The sequence below is a fragment of the Trichosurus vulpecula genome, chromosome 1 (assembly GCF_011100635.1).
Source record: "Trichosurus vulpecula isolate mTriVul1 chromosome 1, mTriVul1.pri, whole genome shotgun sequence".
Lineage (NCBI taxonomy): Eukaryota > Metazoa > Chordata > Mammalia > Diprotodontia > Phalangeridae > Trichosurus > Trichosurus vulpecula.
The window spans coordinates 249,272,148-249,288,935 of NC_050573.1; the positions used below are offsets into that span (position 1 = coordinate 249,272,148).

The window sequence follows — 16,788 nt, forward strand, 5'->3', positions numbered from 1 at the left end:
TAGAGGCAATAGTTGAAGCCTTGTTAGAAAAAGAAAAAAAAAAGAAGTTTAATAATCACTGGATCTAGAGGATCTCCAAGGTCACTGATTCTGATCCATACATGAGCTATCAATCAATTAACATTTACTAAGCACCTACTATGTGGCCAGGAAAATGCAAGGTGTCTCCCGTATAATATTCCCTGACCACCCAAACCCCACTGCCTCTCAAGGCAGCCTGATCTCTACTTTGGGGAGTTCGAATGGTTAGGAAAATTTTCCTTGAAGCAACAGATCACTGCTCATCTGGTTCTGCTCTCTGGAGTAGAGCAAAACAAGTACAATTCGTCTTGAGGTAACAAATATTTTCCTAACGATAATACTAAGAAATCATCTATTAAAGTATTTCTCTTTTCTCCAACTATAGATCTGAGCAAGGTCAGATTTTATTCATGCACTTTAACCACAATAATATATTACAAGAGATCCAATGCAGAAGCCAATGAGACCCCAACTGCCTTCCATTTAGCCAGATATTAAAGGGACTTGCAAAACTATATAAAACAATACTATTTTTCTCATTGAATTTTTTAGTTTTGGAAAAGTTACTTTTCATAATTATGTTAATATAATTTTTAACGAAATAAAACTAAATATATTTTAAGTTATCAGCTTTAATTTCCAATATGATAAATACCAATAGATATAATCCACATAAGAAAAAGTTCTTTGGAATCCTCAATTACTCTTAAGAGCATTAGGATTACTGAGACCAGAAGGCTTTAGAATCACTGCCATAAATCCTTTCTCTTCCAATGGAAGACGGTATAGAAAAGTATACAGATCTATCCATAAGGTAGCAGGATGAATAATAGAGTAGAGGGCAAAGAGAATAGACATGGAAAGACAAGTTAGTAGGTAACTGCAACAGGAAAAAAAGTAAAGGATTCCTCCTACTTCTTAAAGTTACAAGAAAAATTGGTACTTTTAAAATGTATGAAATTTATTTTAGAATGGATGCCATTTAAAAAAAAAAGTACATTTATTTTTTTTTCAAATTTGGAGGTATGATGGTAGAACTATTTATTAGAGTCTGCACCATGTAGGTTGGAGTAATTATTTTCCTTAAAATAACTGGTTCAAGGATTGGAGCTTCCTGGTGTCCTGACTATGAAAAAGCCACTACAAGCTCCAACTGCTCACCAAGGGTTCAGTAGAACTGCCAAGGGCAACAGGCAAGGAGCTACGCTCAACTTAATGAAGGCTATACGTATCTATGTCCATTTCCATCAGTTCAGTTGTTTTCAGTTGTACCCAACATTGTTACCCACTTTGAGGTTTCCTTGTCAAAAGACACTGAAGCAGTTTCTCATTTCCTTCTCTAGCTCATTTTACAGATGAGGAAACTGAGGCAAACAGGGTTAAGTGACTTAACACTGGGTCACAAAGCCAATAAGAGTCTGAAGTCAGATTTGAACTCAAGAAGATGATCTTCCTGTCTCTAGGCCCAACACTATCCACTGCACCACCTAGCTGCCCCAATGTCCTTTTCTTACCATGGCTGAATAAATCTCCTTCACTTAACTATCAGGTCTTCTACCAAGTATCTCTCACTTCATTACAGTGTCAAAAAGGAGGTATCAGATCGGCCTGGTCAAGCCTGGGCTACTATAAAAGCCACCATTAATGTATTATTATTACTATATACAGTCATGGTCTTGTATCCATCCATAGTCATCAAGTAAATAAATACTGCTGTTCTAAACCTAATGGTCTATAAAGCAAATAGTCTAATAGCTTAGAAGCGACGAATTCCAATTATTTATTGTCTCCAAGATTGTTACCACAAAGTGTATTTTAAAATCCTATCAGACCCTAATTAGGACAGCTAAATGAACAACACTTAGGTTGAAACCTGGAGTGCTCAGAATCGTCACAATCTACTATAAAATTGAGAACAGACTTAATCTACTCATTTATCACCTATGCGAATACTTCCTCACAAGAGGTAACTTTAATACATTTGTCTTCTACATCATTAGAGAAGATGACAAGTCAACAAAAGATGCCACGGCAGATCTAAATGACTGAGCTGAAAGAATAATTATATATATGCATATTGTGGAAAATCAGTAGGATTTAATTTCACGATGAGAAGAGAACAAATATTTCAGCTCTCTTGAGATTTTGCTCAGATCATTTCATGAAAGTGGGCCATTATTTTATTTTTTAAACCTCAGAAATTCTATGAAAGAAACATTTATAGCTTCCAATTATTCCCACAAACTAAGATCACTTTTCATCATCACCACCACCACAGATAAGCATTCACTGAGCAGTTACAAAAACTTGGCCTCTGCACGGTGCCTTGTACACTCAAGAAATATTTGTGGGATGAGTAAATAAAGATGACAGAGTCCCCTTGAGAGTTTAGATCTCAACATGTCCAGGTGGCAGAGGTGATAGAAGGCTGGCTTTGACATGACGAAGTCCTGACTGACTCCTGCCTCAGATACTAGTTTCATGACCTCACCTCTCCCAGCCTCAGTTTCCTCGTCTGTAAAATTAAAATATTAATAGCCCCTACCTCACAAGGTCATTGGGAGGTTCAAATAAGATAGTATATGTAAAGCACGCTGCAAACCTCAAATTGCTGTATAAATGTTAATTATATAATTGATACTGTAGTCTATATTTTATGATCGGTATTAAATTGGAAGCAGTACGGGCTAATGAAGTAGATAAAATGCTAGGCCGGACGTTATTAAGACCTGGTTCCAAGACCAGCTTCTGACAACACCCTGTGTGACCCTGAGGAAGCCTCTTTACTTCTAGGAGCCTCAAACAACTTCCCAAGAATGACCTATTAAGTCATAGATCAAGCCCTCTAGCATAGATCGAGTAGTTCTCTAGCAAAGGAAATCACAGGTTCCTACTCTATTCTCACTCAATGCTAAGTCATCCAGAAAGCTGTTTACATATCGCCATACTGAATATCTTCCCCATTTATTTTCTTCTTTTCCCCTCACTTGCTTCATTCTTCTTTTTATTGGTGGTGTTTAGTTATTCAGTCACATCCAACTTTTCATGATCCCGTGGACCATACCATCCACGGGTTTTTCTTGGCAAAGACGCTGGAACGGTTTGCCATTTCCTTGTCCGGTAGCATAGCGCAAACAGAAGTTGAGCGACTTGCCCAGGGTCACACAGCTAGTAAGAATCTGGGGCCATATTTGAACTCAGGTCTTCCTGACTCCAGGCCCAGAATCCATCCACGGAGCCACCTGGCTGCCTCCTTTTTCACTATTGACCACCTATGATTTTATTGGAGAGCTTAGTAAAAAATTTAGTTAGGGGTCTTAGCTATTTTTTGGAAAAGGAGATACTTTTACTTGTCCAAAGCCTTAGGATATGATGGCAGGAATAGGGAGTAGCACTCACGGTAAGATGTCCAGGCAGAGCAGAGTTAGGTTCACTGCTACGGGCTGTATCTTCCTTCTCACTGGGAGAATGGTAGAATAGTAGAGGGGAAGGTATGGCACTAAGTATTAGCTTGGAAAGAGTGAAAGAAACTAGAGGGAATAAAATGATGCTGTACAGTCAGTATATCACGGCTGGTGAGAGAGGCAGGGTCCCGCCCTGAGGATATCCACCTGGCCAGTTCAGAACCCGGGATTCTAGAAATGGGCCAATTTGGTGGGAGCAATTTCAGCAAAATTCCTGAGGATGAAGTGTTTGGGGAGGCTGAGTATGGGGGGCGGGAATCTGTTCTAGCAGGGAGTGGGGAGCTTTGTCCCCTGCTCACCCCCTTTCCTTAGCCAGAAGATGACCTTGTAAACTTTGAAAGTCAGTAGATTTTGGACTGTTTATGACAATCTTAGAAATGGCTAAAGGCGGTGTCTGAATCTGCGAACAGAGAACAGACCGGACACATGGAGGAATAGCAGCTTTAGGACTCTACCAGGATCCCAGAATAAAGTTACACTAAACCTAAAGAAAGGGCAGCCAGGTGGTAGAGTGGATAGAGTGCCTAGCTTGGAATCATGACTTCAAATCTGGCCTCAGACACTTACTAGCTGTGTGACGCTGGGCAAATCACTTAACCCTGTTTGCTCAGTTTTCTCATCTGTAGAATGAGCTAGAGAAAGAAATGGAAAACCACTTCGGTGTCCTTGCCAAGAAAAACCCATATAGAGTCATGACGAGTAAGATGACTGAGAAAAAAAAAGACTGAACAACTATATATATATGTGTGTATATATGTGTGTGTGTGTGTGTGTGTGTGTGTGTATGTGTATATATATATGTATATGTATATGTATGTATTCATGTATATATATGTATGTATATATATATGTATACACACACACACACACACATATGTATGCTCCTAGGTGGAACAGTGGTTAAAGTATGGGACTTTAGGAACTGGCATACATATTTATAATGCCAATAAAGACACAAAGTGAATGATCACAGTACCATCAGCAAGAGAGAGAGAGTGCTAAATTCTAATTTCAAAAGCACAACCCTCCAAAATTTTACCTAGCAAGATGTTTTAATAATCCAAGACAAGTAGACGTGACTAAAAGTAAAGAAACAAAAACCAGCATGTTTTCTACTTTGGGGAAATACTAATGTAAAACTGGCCTGCCCTTCATTAGAATTAAACAAGGTATTAAAGCAAGAGAGGAACTTGGAAAGTCTCTGCTCCATGCAACTCCAAATTTAGAAAGTGAATTAATCAACTGAGGTGAAGTGAACAGGGGTAAAGGAAAAGCTTGTAAAATAAAATGAATATAAAAAACAAACTGTGTAATATCATGTGTCAGACAACTCAAATGGAAGGAAAATTAAATTCCGATTAATACTGCTAGTTAAAAAGTAAAGTCTGAATAAATCCAGACAGATATACTCTATATTAATGAAAGGTTTTAGGCTGAGGCAAGATGGAGCTTTCAGAAAGAGTGACTGGCTCCTGGAGGGAGGCACTATCCTGGCATGGAGCTGAATCTCATCAGTTGGCAGTCTCAATTTCATTCTTAACATAATGCACACTACAACCTATGAATATCAGGATCAAAGACAAATCCACTGGGAAAGAAGCTATAATACGATGTATTTTTTTTTCAAAACCGACAGCAACCTAACGCAGACAATAAAAAAATTGCCCAAATCTCCTTGAAGATATGAGAAGGAAAAGATGAAAAAAAATGAAGCATTAAGTCATTTACCCCTTATAGTCAACTGATTGAAATTCCAACCAAAATAATGTAAGAAATGCTTCAGCTATGAACAATTAAAGCAGTGTATTGCAGCCCGAGACAAAGAGAGAGATCTAATGGGGTGACATAGTGTGTGCTTAGAAGGCAATAGTGGGATGCAAAGTAACTAAAGTGAACAAACAGCACCGCGATCCATCTGTGGGAAAACTTAGGCTGGCAAAAAGTCAGATGAAATAAAAGGGTTTGGTTTGTTTGTTTTTTTTAAGCAATTCTAGTTGTGTCTCATTGTGTCCCGGACAATAGATGGGTTCCAGAAAAGTACTTCTATGGGGGGTGGGGGGACAGTGTGAGGGGATGGAGCAGAGAAATAGGAATGGGTGGATGGGGTACAGTAGGCTTGCAAAGAAGAGTCTAAAATAAATCATATTTTCCAAATGACTTCAAAAACCTGTTATCATCTTTGATTTGAGTATTTCCCATCCTACTACTTGCAATGATCATTTCCACCAAAGTCTGATATTAGGCAAATTAGTGATCCTCAAGCTGTTGAAGAATATTTCTATCAGAGGAAGAAAAACTGTGGAGCATGAGAGAATTTCTGAGATGGGACCTGAAGGTTAGGCGGTTTAAGTTTATCTGCTAGTTTGTAGTCATACTGTTTAATGCAATCTCCTCTATTGTTTTAGCTGCCTCAGATTGGCAAATCATTACCTAGAAAAGCTAATCTTATCTACAGAGATTTTACTATGAACTCCTTATTCCCAATCATTTACAAAAATTTTAGGTAAGACATGAATGATCTCTAGAGGGCCAATGTTGCTTTTTAAAAAAAATATACATCTAGTTTTGTTTTTTAATATTCCTTTTAGAGTATAGAAGGCAGTAAGGTATCTCATGGATTGGTCCTGATGATGGTCTATCAGAACTTCTTTTAAAAAGAGTCAAATAGCTACAAATATGTAAAGTAATTGGAGTAAAAAAAAATCTAAATTTCATAAAAACAGAATAATGAACTCATAAGCGTATAGTAGCTTTGAAGGTGTGCAAAGTACTTTCTTTACCAAAAAACTCTACAACATGGGTAGTTTGTAAATATTATTATAGCCATTTTGCAGATGAAGAAATCAGGCTTCATGGAGATAAAGGCATGTGTCAATGTTCACCCAGCTCGCAAAGTATCAGAGCTAGGATCCAAACCCAAGTGTCTTGGCTCTTAATGCAAGATTGTTTCTGCCAGGCCACTTCGTTCTAGGAAGCCAAGAATATGGAAAAAAAAAACTGGGGGAGGGGGAATTAGTTAACCATAAACTTCATAGGAACTAACAGTGTCAGGTAGCTACTGAAAAAGCTAAGCATCTCAATTGTGACAGAAGCCCAGATCAGTCCCATTAACCAATAGTACCTAAGAACTGGTCAGACGACATGAGCACTAGTGTGTTCAATCCTGGCTATCAATTAAAGAAGGACATTGACAAAGTAGGCTATATATAGAAGGAAAACCCAAATAGTAAAGCTGCCATGAACCTGGGGATGTATAACCTGAAAAAGTAAAAATTAAGGGAAACTGGAAAAAGGCAAGAGAAAATCTGAATAATCCAATTTTTTTAGATATCTGTTATTTTACAAATATGAAATCATGCTTCTTATTCAATCTTAAGGCATTATTTCTGAAACCCAACACATGTTTAGCAAAGTGTGACTGGCAAGAGTCTCATATGGACAGTTGGCTCAGTTGGATGAACAAGACAGCCACAACTTTGATCAAGCAGCATAACATAGCGGACAGAGTCCAGGATTCGGGGTAACTGTGTTCAAATCCTAGCTTTCTTGCCTTCCCTCTGTTAATTAGTTCCTATTTATCCTGTATACAGCCAGCTTTGTATATATTTGTTAGCATGCTGTCTCCCCCTTTAGAAAGTAAACTCCTTGAGGGCAGGGAATATTTTTGACTCTTTCTGTATCCCCAGTACTTAGCACAGTGACTGGGGACATACTAAGTGCTTGATGTTTACTGAGTTGAGTTTTTACTCCCCAAGTGACCTTATGCAAACAATTTCTCATTCTGGACCTCAATTTCCTCATATGTAAAATGAAGAAATTGTAGTAGATGATTTCTAAGGTTCCTTCCAACTATACATTCTAGAGTCTCACAGAAACATATTGATTAGGGCTTTGCAGTGAAAGCTGGAACTAGTAAAATCCAACCCTGTAATTGGGGGAAAAATAAAACAAAATAAAATCCTCATCATATATGAATGGCAGTATGTGCATGTGTGTGTGGGTGGTCATGGTGGTGGTGGCAGTGGGTGGGTGGGTAGGGGTGTGTGTGCGTGTGTGTGTGCGTGTGCGTGTGCGTGTGTGTGGTAGGGAGGAGGCAGGCCATAGCGAACATCACAGGAATAGAATAATTAGTTTTAGAAATAAAATAAAATGTTTTAAGGCAATCAAAATTAAAGTCATGACAAGAAATCTCAGTTCTGGTTTTGGTCTCTTTTTACACAAGTGATAAGTAGAAAAGAGTATGAGAATAACTGCACAGTGGCACACCTGAGATTCAATATGGCCACATTACTCTCCTCCCCTTCTTCTGCAGGGATCACTACCACCAACATCCAAGGGAAGAGCCTCTGTGTTCTTAGTGGTTTCACCCACAATCAATTGGAAATCAGTACAACACTTACAGTCTGGAAAGCCTTATAAATAAGATGTTTATAAGTGCACCTTTCAAATCTCACTAACACTTAAGAAAATATTCACATAATCAATAGAAGACCACCTTATCAGAAAGGAAAAAATAGAAGCATAACCCATGGTTTCATAGCCCAGTTTAGCAAAGGCCTCTAATGTGGCATAACTGACTTAAAAAGCATTGCTCCCATTTTCAGTAAAACACAGAAAATATAAAATGTCTGCCTGTCTCCCTTCTGAAAGAGAAGCAAAAGTCCTAAAAAACCTAGTGACCCAACAAAAAGTACTCCACTTACCTAAAGATTGTACAGTGCAGCTTCCTCCTAGTGTTAACGTACACAACCATCAATCTCAAAGGGGTCAATAAAAATAGCAGACTACGGTTTATTTTCAAGAATATTTTCAGGAACCCATTCATGCTCACCAGTGCTAGGTGGTTACATGATGATTATTTTCAACCAGATTGAAATTGCTTTCGATTAGTTTACTTACTCAGCTGTCTATGCCTGTATATATCACTTGGGGCAAAATACAGGAAAATGCCATATTGGTACATTTATACAACAAACGGTTTGTGATTCTTTTAGCTACAATAAGGTGCCTGTTATTATACAGCGTTAAGAACATTGCAATCGAACGAGAACTTGTGTTATCAATTACTCTGGATTATTTTCAGATCATTTTAAAATTCAGTGGAATATACACACACATACACGTATAGGATTATGTTATATATTATCAGGATCCAGATTATATTCCATGACCAGTTCTACTCGTGAAAAACTAAGAAATCTATTAATAAGGGGAAGCAATAAGTTTATAGGGAGGTTAGTTTGTCTCACCATCACCTGTACCCAAAGATACCCTGTATGTAGATCACCTTTGTTCACTCTAACATTTTAACAATGTTAAAAAGAGAAGCTTTCTCTTTATCACACATAGTAAAAAATAAATACATATAAAAAAACCTGCCACGTCAAACCTCATCAACCTAGTCTCCCACAGAGCTAAGATAATAGAAAACAATTATAGGTTAACAAGCTGTGGGACCTCAGGCAAGTCTGGGTTCCAACTTCCTTACTGAGGGAAAAATGTGGATTGTAATAGATAATCTTGAAGGTCTTATCAAGCTCTAAAGTTTAAAAATTCTTCCATACATCTAAATAGAGATATGGACACTCCTCACTGATGCTAAGTGCAACCCTGTAGGCTTTCTCATCCTCTGCAGATTACTATCCATGTTTTCCCCAGGAAACATCCAACATGTTGGAAAGCTTTGATCTTGTTCATGCAGTTCCTCAAAAATATCAACATAACACTCAGGTTTGCCCATCTGAACTTCCATTCTTGGTACATGACCAGTTTGTATCCCTTTCAAGTCATCCATTATCATCATCAATAAGTCTTTCATATCATTTCTTGGAAGCCAAGTTATGACCATTTACTTGCTGCAGCCTGCTTATGCCCAACATGTAGCTTTCCATGGTTTCTATTTCTTATGATTTTACTGTGTCTATTTCATCATAAATAAAGCCATATTATATTGTAAGTAAACTTTATATTTACATGATCTTATTTCATCATTACAAGAATATATGTTGAAATCATACTCTTTTTAACCTAAATTTAAAACATTTTTTCTAAGGTCTCGTCTATCTTTAAAAGAAAGCATGCTTATGAAGTAAGCTGTATCAGCGATCCCCAACATTCTCTTTCCCTTTCTCCCCATTTTTGTCAGTAGCGATGGTGCCAGCTCAATAAGCTTTCATTAAGTGCCCACGTATAAGACATCATACTAAAAAGGCCAAGGAGGACCTTGACTGTGTATTGGCCTACTGCTGGGAAATCAGGGGATTATGGTTGCCAAATACCTTTCAATATAAGAGCACATACCACTTACCCAAGGTATTTGTCGGAAAGAGGAACTCTTTAAATGGGAACTAACTCCTAAATAGCTGCTTAAAGAACAATGAGGTTAAGCAACTTGCCCAGAAGTTATATGGTTAGATTTAGGATCATAATTTGAATCCAGGTTTTCCTGACTGGAAATACAGCTCTCTACATTGCTCGTATTTAACAAAAATTATGTTATTAGCAAAATAATAATTTCATTAGCAGAAAGATATGTTCCATATTATTATGAAATAAATGACAGACAAGATACTAAATAGGCTGGTTCTCTGTATACCAAAGGACTGTGTCTTTCCCTATGTTTTTGGTCAAGAGCTCAGACTGCAGAATTACAACACTGTTAATCTAACAATTCATCCAGATCCCAAAAGCACTGGTTCAGCTAGGATACCTGTAAAGACTGGCCACAATGAAAAGAATTCAATAAATTTAACTGTGCCACACTCTTAACATTTGTTTGAACTATATAAGCAAAGTCTCCCATAAGGACTCAAAACACAAAACAAAATGGGTGAGTGAAAACTCTAGAACCTTCCAAAGCAGTAATATTCCCCAAATCCTTTTCTACCTGAGATACTACTCATTCTTAAAGTAAAGTTTTAGGCTTCACAAAAGCCTGAGCTGGGGAGTAGTTTTGCTCCTGGCCACAAATGCGTTTATATACAAATATACATATCCTTTCAAAAATGGCATTTTGAATTTTTCCTTAAGATTTTGGTGCTCTTTAAGATATTTTAAGAAACACAAAGAAAAGGCTAATGATACATCATCTGACAAATGGCCTCATAAACACCAAAAGGCAGTTAAAGACATATGCACACTGAAACTATAGACACTGGAAGGAATTCCAACGGAAACAATCACATAATTCGCTCTATGGAGAGCAGAGGCTACAGACAAAGATCTTTCTTTTTCCCCAAGTTTTTATATTTCTAGCCCTAGGGGAAAAAGAAAAAAAGAAAAACGAAGTCTTTTCTCCAATTTGTGCTTAAGAGACATCGGCAGGAAGTCCCGCTCAATTCCTGTCATTGGCATTATCTAATAACCAGAAAATATGCTTTTTACAATGAGAGTATTTCAATATGACAGTGCGATCAAAAAAAGTCAATGGCATGTAATGACCAACAAAGCACATGCACTTAGACATATCAAAATGTGGGGGAAGAATTAACCACTACAATAATTCTGTGGGAGACAAAAATCCAGTCTGTGTCTCTTTTTCATCTTGTCTGAACCATTACTGAGATAAGGCAATATGATATGTGCTTGTGTCCCTTTCGTAGTCTCTTGAAAATGCCACATGTTTCAGCTTCTAGGAAGAGGACATGTTGTTTCGCAGACATTTTAAATTAAAAATAGACGGGGTGTTGATGTCTCCACTAAAGTTTTGAGCCTGATAGTGGTCATATGGTCCTGTAAAGGTGACCTTGAGTTTTTGAAGGGTCTGCCAAAGGACCATATGCACTGGTAGGGCTTACTAAATTGGAAAGGTCTGAACTACAGATTTGAGGGCACCCTGTGTGGCTGCGGTCCCAACTGAGAAAAAGATTCATCAACCATTAAGTTCGGCTACAAGCATTTTTGGACCACAGTCATTACGTGATCTGTGTCTGCGGCAATAGGACCCAAAGCAAAAAATTCACAGATCACTGAAGTATCAAAATAAGGATGTTGACAGCTCTGAAAAAAATTGTTAGGCAGAAAGAAAGCACGTAGCTGTTTTAAGTTTTGGCAGAAACTTATCTTTAGTTAATGGCACGTATGGATTGCTATTATAGTAATAGCTAAAATTTCAATAGTACCTATTATATGCCAAGCACTGCACTAAGCATTTTATAAATTTTATCTCGTCTGATCCTCACAGCAACTCTAGGAAGCGGGTGCTATTATTGCTCGCATTTTACAGAAGAGGAAACTGAGGCAGTGTGTGCTTATTGTTATTTAAAGTTTCTTACCCAGGTTCATACAGCTAGTAAGTATCTGAGGCCAGATTTGAACTCAGGTCTTCCTGGCTTCAAGCCCAACATTCTATCTACTGCATCACCTCGCTGCCCCCTCTATTTCCAAAGAGAGAACAATTCAAGCAAAAAAACTGTGATATATCCCATAAAACAAAGAACTGCGACACAGAGGACTTAGGTATCGAATGCCAATTCTGTTACTTATTATATGTGCAACCTTAGGCAAATAACTTCTCTGAGTGTTTAGTTTACTTACTATACAATGGAAGGGAGAGTAAGGGACAATTGGATAACATGATTTCCAAAGTCCTCCTTCCAGTACTAAATCTATGATTTAATGAAAACTCTTTTTTTTATTTAGAGGGCAAGGGCAGCATTAGGTGGGGGAAAAATGAGGCCTAAACAAAACCTATAGGTGAGCAAGCATAAATCTTTACAGAACAATTGTAATTTACATTCCCACTGCCTTAAGAGTTTTCAAAGCATTTTCACAGACATTATCTCAATTGACCCTGACAAAACCTCATTAAATATTCAATAGAGCAGGGACTACTGGAGAACACACACACACACACACACACACACACACACACACACAGTCTGCCTCTGGTTCAGAATTCTTCCAATCAATCGATAAGCATTTATTAAGCACCTACTACGAGACAGTTACTCAGCCAGGCACTAATGGACAGAAAGACCAAAATGAATGGCTATCTTTGAGGAGACTCCAATCTACAATGAAGAAAAGTATATATATAGAAGGCTATACTGGGGCTAACTCCAACCTGCCAAGAATTCTGGGTGGCAATTAACAAGCACTAAAAATCAGGGCCCGATTGTTTTGTTGCTTGTCTAGACTTAAGTGTTAATAATGCAAATTAAACTTAAAAGTATGTCTTTACTCAGGTTGTTAAACATTTGCCAGCACACCTTCACAGATACAGGCAAATATAAAATGTTGGGGCAAAGACATTATCAGCTGGGGAAGATTAGGAAAGGCTTCATATAGAATATGGCACTTGAGTTAAACTTTGAAGGGAGTTAGGGATTCTAAAAAATGGAGATGACGAGGGAGGCCTTCCAGAAAAGAAAAATAGCCAGTTAAAAAGCAAGTTAGAGGAACAGTAAGCAGGCCAAGCCTGACTGGAACATGGAGGGTGCAAAGAGAAGTCAATGAACAGGGTAAGGGGTCAGAATGTGAAGGGCCTGAAATGCCAAAGGAGTTTATATTTGATCTTGTAGGTAATATGAAACCTATGGAGTTTACTGGGGAGAGGACTGACTGAAGTAGAAGCCTTGGGAAAAATCACTTTGGCTGCTATGTGAACGAGATATGTGAGCCTATTTGAATAATCCAGGTGAGAAGTAATGAGGGCCAAAACTAGGGGGATGGGGACTTTCCACTATACTATATACCACACTATAAAAAGGGAGATGAAATGATTGTCTGTGCCACAGTAGTTGAGAGGTGAGGAAAAGTCATATATTTTGAAACTTCTCACAATCTAGAGTATCTTTAAGTATTTAACTACTCAGATGTGTCGATTCTAAACACAAACACACACACACACACACACACACACACACACACACACACACACACACAAACTTCAAATAAGGGCATATGGCAGAGCCCTGTGAAAATCTAATTAGTTCTGGTTGCCATAGAATTTTCTAAAAGCAACCTTATAAAGCAGTCTTAAAGATTTTCAACATTGATAGGCAATTCAAGTTCAGATCAAACTACACTAACCAAGTCTCTTTTCTTTCAAGTTTCAATGAGTCATATTTTTATAATAAATAAAAGTTTTATGAAAAAAAACATCATTAACTGAAATCCCACCCTCCTGAAGTTAAATTTGAAGGAAAATCATCATTTGTTCATTTAAGATACCTAGCCGCATTTCAGATTTAAGTTTTTATTAGAATTTACAGGGAAAACTAAAAATGAATTAAATAATTAAATACAAATTGGATAATTAGTTGAGTCTATATTCAAAATCACTAGTGCCACAACTCAGTAAATTTCTACGAACTCTTATCCTGTACACAAGTAGTTAAACCGTATCCACATTTCAGCTCTATTCAAAGTTGACCATGGGCCTTTATGTCATGAAGTAGCTCACTTTTACAATCCTATGTATTAATACTTTAAGAACTACTTCATCTTTTAGGAAAAGTTCGGTTTTGATTCAGCATATGAAGTGGAACCTTGCTCAAATGAATTTGAAAACCAAAACCAAAAGCCTGAACAAAATACTTGGCAATCTTCATTCCCTGTGATCCAGGATGTTTAGACTGAGATGCTTTCCCCAGAAGGATTGAGGAAGAGGGAGGATGTAGATAGAGACAGCTAGAGTGACTAATGAATGACTATCCAATGACTTTAGCCTGCCCCCCCCTCCAACTCCAAAGGAATTCTACTAAGCCCTATGATTAGCTTTTATCTGACCCACTCATGGTTGATTTATTTAATGACAAAAACCCAAAAGTACCTCCTAACCATACTCAAGGCTCTCAGTGAGTCATTATGCTCTCTATCTTACCCTGAAAGTTAGCTAGTGGTTCTCTCACAGCACTTCTATTCCAATGCAGACAACCTCTGCTTCCCAAATAGTAGAAAATGGACCCCTTCTACACTGCTCTTCTGGTCCAATATGCTGCCTGCAGAGTCTGAGTAGAGACCAGAAAATTATGAGACTCTCACACTATTTAGATATATTTTTCTACTTAAGGTCATATGGAATATACCGATCTGGATTCGGCTTATACCATGAGAACTCTACTACTTGAGGTAATAGAAAGGGCCACCTCTAAGAGGGCCACCACTCTGAACTGGGCATATGAGTAATTACATTGTGCTTATTATAGTGACCTCTCAGGGAATGACCACATCACTACTCCTTAGGGTATCCTCAGGTAATAGCCTGGCAGAAGTCCTTTAGTCTCCAGTAGGTGACTTATGACTTAGAATAAACTTGACTCTTCCATAGCAGACCGTGGCATTGCTTAAAGAAAAATAGGCAAGACAGAGCAGGAAATATTAAAACGGTCCAAGAATATTGCTACTAGTTAAAGCACATGGCCTGGCTAGCAGGCAGTCATGAAGTGAAAGGAAGAGGAAAAAGCTTCCTCATCCCTGTAGGGAAAAGAGCCCAATCTAAATCAGGGAAAATAAGTATAATCTGGACCCTTGTGAGTAATGTAGTTATCTTGCCAAAACAAAGTAACAAAAAAAGACCCAAACCCACAAGTTTACCTATCTATGCTCCCCCAATATGCAATTATATCTCTATGGCCTAAGCACATGCTGCTATCAAGTGCTGGGCTTGGGAGGATACCAGTTATGTCACTATATCGACTTACCCTATATGTTAGAAGCTAACCTTGGAGTAAGACGACAGGGATTCAAGACCAGCCTCTGAAATATAGAGTGGTTTAACCAGGAACAAATCACTCAACCTCGCAAGGTCTCAAGCAACTTTCAGAGACAATAAGTTACAGGGGAGAGTTGCTAATCCACATATGGAAAGTGTTTCTACACCAAGAGTTCCTGACACTGATAAAATCACAGCTCCAGATTTAAGGGGGAAAAAAAGACAGTCACATACTCAAGCACTGAGTTTTGTTCTTCTCTATTTAATAGGAATTAGTATCATATGTCTCTGAGGTTCCCTTTCAGAAATAACATAAATCATGTTGCTCCTTTCACAAGATTCTGCTAGTTACCTATCTTCCCCTTAAAGTTTCTTGCACTCTCATGACAGCGTCAGAATATTTTCATCCAGTTTTCCTTTGGGATAGATGATTACCCTGTCCCAGAAGACCCAAAGTCACTCAGAATTTGAGGTAGTTATTCTTCCTGCCACCATATGCTCAGTAATGGGGAATATGGGATCCAGGGTGATAACATAACTTTTTGGTTGGTGATCCGGACCTGGCTGTAGTTGTATCCACTGGCTCATGAGGCTGCTGGAACCTGCTCCTGTGTGTCTTTTCAATGAATCTCATTTCTCCCTATACCTGCAAGTCTCTGACTCAATGTCTTCTCCTGGTCCCTGTGAATCCAACCCAAGGTCTGATCATCATACCATCAGGCTAATATGCCTTAAAATAGTGATAACTAGATTAATGGCACAATTATCAGGAAATAAAATTGTAAACAGTTCATAGTAAGATCTCTACTGCAAATCAAAATAGAGGATATATGAAAGAAAATTATCAAGAATACAGGAACCTTCCAATTATGTACTATAAGAGATTCATGAACTTACAATAAGAGCAGAATATGGTCCCTACAGTCTCATTAGAGTGACTGAAGAATTCATATTGATTACTTCAGTAGAAATGATGTAGGGATTTCTTTAAATGACCAATTTGTTGCAAAAAGCACAGAATATAAAAAAGAAATATTTCTTTTCAAATGATACCATTGAGAAGAGGTTGTCCTTCATGCACACCCCTCGATAAGACTGCACTGTAAACATCTTCAGGAAATCCAGTCTTGCATAATGTGATTTCACCAGTTGCCTGTATTGGTGCCTGAAATACAAGATAAAATGTGTGTAACAATCGTAACCCCCTTCAACTAAGCAACATTCCACTTGGGGAGAAAAAAAAAAGAACTCATTTCTCTTCTATCTTGTACAAACAACTCCTTTGTTTCTCAATGGCTACAATTAGAACTTTGAGGGCAAAGGGTTAATCTTTTTGATAACTGGAATGGAAGAAACAAATCCCACTTGTCTAGCAAGAGCTAAATACTACGCATTCTGGATTCTTCTAACTATCGAATGTTTCAAGTAAAATGCTTATTGAAACTCAAGTGGAATCATAGGGGAAACAAAAACCTCTCTCATGCTGTAATAAACCTTGCATTAATTGTCACCATGAACTTATTTTTCAATAGTAGGAAGGAGACACTTTTAACATTTACTTTTGGAGATTTTATTAGCCACTTAAAACATTTGGTTATGGAGAATTTCACTGACTGTATTGTATACACTGACAAAAGAGATGAAAGT

At 37.8% G+C, this 16,788-nt stretch overlaps 1 protein-coding gene across 1 annotated transcript in view; it reads right to left on the reverse strand.

Annotated features, from left to right (window-relative positions):
• Positions 1-16,788, reverse strand: part of CDH2 (cadherin 2) — a 265,943-nt gene that overhangs the window by 219,020 nt on the left and 30,135 nt on the right. Inside the window, exon 2 of the mRNA XM_036743695.1 lies at positions 16,195-16,306. Within this exon, the coding sequence (XP_036599590.1) occupies positions 16,195-16,306 (112 nt within the window). The remainder of the gene's footprint in view (positions 1-16,194; positions 16,307-16,788) is intronic.